Raw genomic sequence first — 8,097 nt, forward strand, 5'->3', positions numbered from 1 at the left:
ACCAGATCTACACCCCATCTGCATGACTGCACTCACATACATACCATGGAACAAAAATAACAAACTCATCCCGGATTTTGTTTTTCACAAATAATCTCTTAATACAACATGACCTGGTACCGTCTCAAATGGTCATCTTTTGACACACGAATTAGACATCACTGCCCGAACAAATGAAAGAATATTTCAAATTAACACAGGTAAGAATCTGGCATAAACTGAAACCCTCCCCCCACCCAGCACCAAATTCCATAAAACCCATCTCTTCAAAATAGTACCACCAAAAAAAAAAAAAAATCCTTAGATGTTAGAAAGTCCTCGAGAATATTCACTCATAGAGCTCAATCTGTGCTGTATCTTCAAGGTATATGTTTGTATGCAATTCTTCTCTAAGCTTTTCACCCTTCTTAGCTCAGTGAAACTGTATTAAAAATTGTTCTTGGGGCGCCTGGGTGGTTCAATCGGTTAAGCGTCCGACGTCAGTTCAGTTCAGATCTCATGGTTTGTGAGTTCGAGCCCCGCGTCGGGTTCTCTGCTGTCAGTGAAGAGCCTGCTTCGGATCCTCTGTCTCCCTCTCTCTGTACCTCCCTCGCCTGTGTTCTATTGCTGTCAAAAATAAATAAATATTTTAAAAAATTGTTCTTAGGGTTGGGGTGCCTGAGTGGCTCAGTCAGGCTGACATCGGGTCAGGTCATGATCTCATGGCTCGTGAGTTCGAGTCCCACATGGGGCTCTGTGCTGACAGCTCCAAGCCTGAAGCCTCCTTCCGATTCTGTGTCTCCCTCTCTCTCTGCCCTCCCTCTCTCGCATTCTGTCTCTCTCTCTCTCAAAAATAAATAATGTTAAAAAAGAAAGAAAAAATTGTTCTTAGGGCACCCTGGTGGCTTTTGATGTTTCTCTCTCTCCCCCTCTGCCCCTCTCCCCGACGTGCACTCTTCCTCTCTCAAATTAAAAAAAAAAAAAGGTTATTTCCCAGGTTTTGGCACCAAAAAAAATTGTTTGCTTCAAATTTTTCAAAATGTTTATTTATTTTTGAGAGAGACAGAGACAGAGCATGAGCAGGGGAGGGGCAGAGAGTGAGGGAGACACAGAATCCAAAGCAGGCTCCAAGCTCTGAGTGGTCAGCATAGGGCCCAACAAGGGGCTTGGACCCATGAGCCATGAGATCATGACCTGAGCCGAAGTCGGACGCTTAACTGACTGAGCCACCCAGGTGCCCCTGTTTGCTTCAATTTCTAAACAAATCTCCAGTTTCCTCCAGCCCTCCACTATAATGTTTTCAGGCTGACACATGAGAGTTTCAGAACATTAAAAGTAGGGCCGCCACTTTCTACAATGCTTTACTACAGACTGAAACAGCAGGAGAACCAGGCACTTGGACTTTAAAGCCGTCTCCCTGCATTCATCTTGGTGTAACTAAACAGACATTAGTTACTCATATCGTGTGTTCTCTGTATGTGAATAATTCCCTCACCCCAAGGCCTGAATGTACTTTTGTGTGTGTGTGGATTTAGCTAAGAACTTATGCCTGGTTTTAAATATTTAAAGTAACAATACAGTCGAACCCTCTCATAACCTAGGTCCTTTGTGTGTTAATGTGCATAGTTCCCAGATTTAACTGAGCCCAACATGACTCCACACAGAAATGCTCCCTAAAAGACGTGTTAGAAGGAGTTGAGCTTGGGGCACCTGGTTGGCTCAGTTGGTTAAGTGTCCAATTTCAGCTCAGGTCATGATGTCAGGCTCTCTGTGCTGATGGTGTGGAGCCTGCTTGGGATTCTCTCTTCCCACCCCACCCCCCACCTCTCAAAATAAATAAACTTTTACAAAAAAGGAGTTAAACTTTATCTACCCTTGATTTTGTACAGGGAATTCGAAGAAGCAGTTTGGTTCTCTTTTACTGTTTTCCTTTAAGAAATCAAGATCCTTCTGGTAATGGGCAATTTCCATAAACCGGGGTGTACTTATCCCAACTTCCATTCACCAAAGACCTAAAGTTCAAAACTTATTTCCCAAACATGGAAAAGGTAACCGAAGCAACAACTTGAGAATGTCTGGAACAAAAGTGTCCAAGACCCAAAGCAGATTTTAAAACGGCTGCCCAGCCACATTGCTTTTTTCAAGTTTACTGACCTGTGCCTCGGTTTGAGTCACATCCATACATATGGTAATCTCCTTTCTGAGGGAAGAAAATCGCCAATATTTAGTATCTGGAGTTGTGGATGAAATGAGATATACAATGTACAGTTCATGCTTGTTTTTAGATTTCTATTTTCCCCAATTCCCCAGCACACATTTCTGTAATACCCAAGTCCGGGCTTGCTTCAGGGACAACTTTCCTTTGTGGGCAAAATTTCAGGGTACGTTGAAAAACTCAGAGTTCAAGATCAATGTAACTTGAATCAAACGGATGCACAAAAAATTCCGGGACGACCAAATTATCAGCATTTTAAATAAAGACCAGATCCAACCCTGCACTTGCATGAGGGTGCCTGACTCCTCATCCTGATCTCAATCCTGAGCCAAGATAATGAGATTTAGGAAAACAGGAGCGCGGCCCAAGTTTCTTGACGATTCATTTATATACTGCAGGAAAATATTTACCTCGATGCCCAGCCCTGTAGGCATCACTCCCACCTTGGACGGAGCTCAAGGGCTGGCAGATTTTGGTGGCTTCCAGCCCATAGGTAGCTTTGGCTCTGGAAGGGAGGGAGAGAGACCCGGGAGAGAGCCAAAGGCGTCCCACGCCGCCGAGCCCCTAGCGTCCTAGAGAACTGGGCGCCTCCAGAGCGAGCCACTCACCGCGCGAACACGTCGGGGTACTGGGTGCGTTGGAAAACGCTCTCCAGCTCCTTCAGTTCCAACCGCGTGAACAGGTGGCGGAGGCGTGGCTGCCTGTCCTGGGGCTGCGGATCCTCGGTGGCCGCGTGGGCCTCCTGCTGCTGCTGCGGGGGCTCCTCTCCACCGTCGCCGCCCTTCTGGATCTCGTCTACGGGGCCGGGAGCTCCCGCGCCGCCGTGGCTTTCTTCCCCTTCTGCTGCTGCTCCCCGCTCAGGTTCGGACAGTAGATCCTTCCCGACGTCTCCTCCAGTTACTGAGATCACGGTAGGCTTAGCGTCTGGAAAAGAAAAGAGAGATCACTACGTTGGAGCCCAGGGTGCGTGGGGCAGCGACCCGAGAGCAGCGACGCTGGCCGCGCGTCCCGTCCCCTCGCCTCTCCCAGGGAAAGGGCGTTTCCCACGGTTCGCCAAACGGATGTCCCGGTTCAGGCCCCGACCCTGCCGTTCTCGGAACTCATCGCCTCCCAGACTTTGGGAAGCGGTGTCTTCTAGGGGGCTCCCGGCCGGAGGTTCCATGTCCCGAGCGCTGTCGACGCAGCCGTGCGCCTTTATAGACTCCGCGCTGCGGCCCGCGGCAACCCCCCGGGTCGGGTCGTCTTTCTGGCACGGGGTCCGGGTTACCGCGCGCCTACCCCTGGATCAACGGTCGCTCGCTTAGAACGCCCACTACCCCGGCACCTGCGTGCGTGGTGGGCGGGACCTGCCGGGGAGCACACGAGGCTGGGGCGTGGCCACGAGGTAGGCGGAGCGCTTGCCGGAAGCGTGCTGCGGGAGGGGGCGTGCCCGAGGGCTCTAACTCGCCGCTTACCCGGGGCATTACCCTGGGGCGGGGGCCTTGCTGGGCGGTGCCAGCCAGCCGGGGGCGGGGCACGAAACCTCCCACCAGCCCCCAGAGCCCTGAGAGAAGTGTGGCGAGAACGTCTCACCGCCGGGCGGTCGCTGCACCGAGGTCGGTGCAGGGCTGTCGCCCTAAGCTCCTCCGGGGCGAGGGACTCAGAGGGAGGGCTGGAGAAAGCGCGGGGCCCCTGGCAGCCCCAGCACGGAAGCGACGGTGGTCGCCCTCGCCGCGTGGGCTCTGAGCGCATCTCTCCCCGCGGAGAAGTCGGTAGTTAATGGACGGGACTCTCTGGTTCGGCTCCCTTCGCACCCAGAGTCCACGAGCCGGGCTGGCGATTCAGACGAAACGATTAGCTGGGGGGTGGGCTGCTTGCTCTGGGGTTTTGCAATAACGCGCTGAAAGCGGAGCCCACCAAGCTTCCCTGGGCGATCAGGAGCGGGAGCTTGAGGCTAGGTTTGCAGAGCACCGTGGGTGCTCAGATCCACGCTGTAAAAAACCCAACCCGTCTCTTGCGAAAGCAACGAATATTCTAGATTGGTAGTAAGGAATTCAGGTTGGTAGTACAAGTGTAGAACCCTGCCCCCAGTTTTGTGCATCCAAGAATGCTTGCACTGCCCGCGGCCCTTCCTTTGGCCTTGGACTGTGGGTCTTGCCAACCTCTGCATGTCAAGCTCCGCTGTCCCCTCTCTAGCTGTAGGTCCTCTGCAAAAGCGCACGTGTTTCTGCGCTGGGCGGGTGCTGGGGACTTGGGTTAGTTTCCAGGTTTTTACTCTCCTCCTTCTCCTGTTCCTCTTGGTCCTCTTCGTCTTTCTCCATCTCCCTTTGTCTAGAACCACCTTCCTGAGTTCTTGCTCTGCGCTGATAAACGTCTAATAAAAAAGAAGGCAGATTGAGGGCTCTGTTTCTCCCTTCCAAAAATGTTTTGCATAGTGTCGAATACCGCTTAATGACAGTCTGCGCGCCCCTGCCACTTCCTCTGGCTATAGTCAAAAAATATGTATGTATATATACCCAGTGCCCAATAACTCGCTGGACCTGGTGCGAATGAAAGCTAACTTACACCCTGATGCCGAATCAGCAATCACGTAATGATCCGGTATCAGAAAGACGTCAGCATCTTAGTCCCTCAAGGAACATATGAACTATTCAGTGCTGTCCTCTTGGATAAGATCCAGGGTCATCGATTTTTCACAAACACCTTCTCATAAACACCATTCATACAATCCAGTTTTTAAGAAGTCCAAATATTTTGATGGTTTTCAATTTTACCCATGTCTCAAGGATGGGTGAAGAATTCATAGAATTTCGAGGATGGTGAAAGTCAAGTTTTTCTTTATTTTTTTGATGTTTATTTATTTTTGAGAGACAGACAGAACGCGAGCGGGGGAGGGGCAGAGAAAGAGGGAGACCCAGAATCCAAAGCAGGTTCCAGGCTCCAGGCTCTGAGCTGTCAGCACAGAGATGTGGGGCTCAAACCCATGAATCAGGAGATCATGACCTGAGCTGAAGTCAGATGCTTAACTGACTGAGCCACCCAGGTGCCCCAAAAGTCATGATTTTAATTATGTCCTTAAGATTTCTCTTTACTTTTCATCAAGCACCAGTAATCTGAGCTCTGGTCCCTGGAATTAAGCACCATCAAGGTCTCGTATTAATAAATTTAATTTAGATCCCCCCTCAAAAAAGAAATGTTTTGCAGGTGGGAATGTGTTAGTATCCTGAGTGCTGAGAATAGCCTCTAATAATGGGTCCCATGCTCGACAATGTACATGATTTATCCTGCTTTTACTTTCACAACCACCACTGTCGTCAGACCCATTTAATAAAAGAAATGAAACCATTTTCATAGGCCCCTAAAATTATGGGGGCCCCTGTCCACCTCACATTATTCCAATTCATAACAATTATCACCTACTGTGCGCGCCAAGTAAACATACTCTCTCAATGCCTCTTGTTCCCGAAGGGTGAGTAGAAAAACAGTTACAGGATGGTGGTGGAATTCACTTTGAAAAAGCTGTCAAGGGGCGCCTGGGTGGCTCAGTCGGTTGAGTGCCGACTTCGGCTCAGGTCACGATCTCGCGGTCCGTGAGTTCGAGCCCCGCATCGCGCCCCTGTGCTGACAGCTCAGAGCCCGGAGCCTGTTTCGGATTCTGTGTCTCCCTCTCTCTGACCCTCCCCCATTCATGCTCTGTCTCTCTCTGTCTCAAAAATAAATAAACGTTAAAAAAAATTAAAAAAAAAAAAAGAAAAAGCTGTCAAACCATTTCATTTCCACAGCCTCTCCCTAACTACTCAAGCCTCCTCAGGCCGCTCATGCTGGCTTCCACAGGCCTCCCCCTCTCTCGGCTAGATACTCTACGATCGGTTTGGGCTTGGGATCAGTTATAACATGAGAGACCAACAGTGGTTAGGATCATGGTGTGCGTTAGCCTGGCTAGAACCCCCATTACAGTTTGCGTGGTGTGGTCTCTCATATTTGAGATTTCCACAATTTATTCCAGCGCTTTCTTTTTTAATGTTTATTTATTTTGGGGAGAGAGAGAGAGAGAGAGACAGAGCACGAGCGAGGGAGGGCCAGTTAGAGAGGGAGACACAGAATCTGAATCGGGCTCTGGGCTCTGAGCTGTCAGCGCAGAGCCCGACGCGGGGCTCGAACTCACACACCACGAGATCATGACCTGAGCCAAAGTCGGACGCTCAACCGGCTGAGCCACCCAGGTGCCCCTATTCCAGCACTTTCTAAACTCCAGCCATTTATGTGCTCCTTGGGTGAGTGTTGCCTCTCTAAGCATCAGGCAGGTTAGTATTTACTTAAAACTTTTAGTTAATTCGCTTCTTGAAAGCCTTACATACCTAATTGAGCCTCGTCTACGTAAAAACAGGCATAGAAGAGAATCGCGGGTTTGCTGTACCAAATTCATGAGGGCAGAGAGCCTTGGAGTCAGACTGCTGGCATCTGTATTCCAGCTTTCCTTTTCTTGTGCTAGCTGGCTAAGCTGGTGAGTTGCTTTTTCTCCCTGTGCCTCCGTTTCCTCATCGGTAAAATTGAGTAATAATAGTACCTACCTCATGGGGTTGTTGTGAGTATTAACTGAGATAATAAGAGTAGCTCACACATAAGCTGGTTCTTACTGTGTTCCAGACGATGGTCTAAGTGATTTATTTATATTAACAGATTTAATTCTCTTAACAACCCTGTGGACTCAGAGCTGCTATTATCTTCATTTTATAGGTGATGTCATTGGGTCACAGAGATATTAAATAACCTGCTTAAAGTCACTCACTTGGGAAATGTACCAGTGAACTGTTTAAATGATTTGAACCTATCCTCCGAGAACCATCCCTCGCACAGAGGACGTGCTCAGTAACTTTTGCTATTATGCTATATGCTATTATTATACTTTTGTACTTAGTTAAGGAGAGATAACCAGACGTAAGAGCATCTTTCAGCTCAACACTTTCTTTATTAACTAATAAATTAGTACCATAGAAATCTGGTGGTAACTCAGTCATCAGTAACCCAGGGACAAGTGGTGATATCTAGAATACCAAGTTGAAATCAAGATGCTGAAGAAAAGTAGTTGAATATTCAGGAAGATTGAGGGGGCGCCTGGGTGGCTCAGTCAGTTAGGCATCATGATCTCTTCAGCGCAGGTCATGATCTCACAATCGGTGGGTTCGAGCCCCACGTCGGGCTCTGTGCTGACAGCTCAGAGCCTGGAGCCCATTTCAGATTCTGTGTCTCCCTCTCTCTCTGCCCCTCCCCTGTTCATACTCTGTCTCTCTCTGTCTCAAAAATAAATAAACGTTAAAAATTTTTTTTAAATAAATAAATAAAAATCTTTAAAAAAATAATAAAATCTTAAAAAAATCATTCTTTGGGGCACCTGCCTGGCTCAGTTGGTCGAGCATGCGACTCTTGATCTCAGGGTTGTGAGTTCGAGCCTCACATAGGACACCGAGTTTACTTAATAAAAAAAAGCATCATTCTTCACTGCTCCAACTTATTTCTGCTCTTTTTTTTTTAAGAAGTTTATTTATTTTGAAAGAGAAAGAGAGAGAGCCAGGGAGAGGCAGAGAGAATCGCAAGCAGGCTCTGTGCTACCAGCACAGAGCCCTACGTGGGGCTTGAACACCACGATCCACGAGATCACCATCTGAGCCAAATGCCTAACTGACTGAGCCACCCAGGCGCCTTTCCTTCTAATAATGAGTTAGTAGCATATATCTCTAGTGAAAACCTGTTTCATTGGTTCACTGGAAGAAACACGAGGTAACCAGAACAAGTATTTGAAACCTGCAAGCTAAAAACCAGTCTTACAATACCGGGTTTTTATTTCTTGTTGGAATTTTGCCTGAAAACTGGAGATGAGTGATGATACCTAAAAAACAAACAAACAAGCAAACACTAGATAATCT

At 48.3% G+C, this 8,097-nt stretch overlaps 1 protein-coding gene across 2 annotated transcripts; it reads right to left on the reverse strand.

Moving 5' to 3' along the window:
• Positions 1-263: 263 nt before the first annotated feature.
• LOC125932270 (rhox homeobox family member 1-like) lies at positions 264-3,506 on the reverse strand. 2 transcript variants are annotated; one of them, XR_007460562.1, is made up of 4 exons: positions 3,278-3,506; positions 2,605-3,118; positions 2,134-2,179; positions 264-606 (listed from the first exon to the last, which is right to left on the reverse strand). XR_007460562.1 is itself a non-coding variant. In XM_049644802.1 (4 exons), the coding sequence occupies exons 1-4, from the start codon at positions 3,354-3,356 to the stop codon at positions 601-603; spliced, it is 447 nt and encodes a 148-aa protein (XP_049500759.1). In that variant the 5' UTR covers positions 3,357-3,506; the 3' UTR covers positions 264-600. The 2 variants fall into 2 exon arrangements, 1 of the variants encoding a protein (XP_049500759.1); XM_049644802.1 differs by having other exon boundaries at positions 2,803-3,118.
• Between the last annotated feature and the right edge of the window lie 4,591 nt (positions 3,507-8,097).

Source organism: Panthera uncia, chromosome X, assembly GCF_023721935.1.
Source record: "Panthera uncia isolate 11264 chromosome X, Puncia_PCG_1.0, whole genome shotgun sequence".
NCBI classification, from domain to species: Eukaryota; Metazoa; Chordata; class Mammalia; order Carnivora; family Felidae; genus Panthera; species Panthera uncia.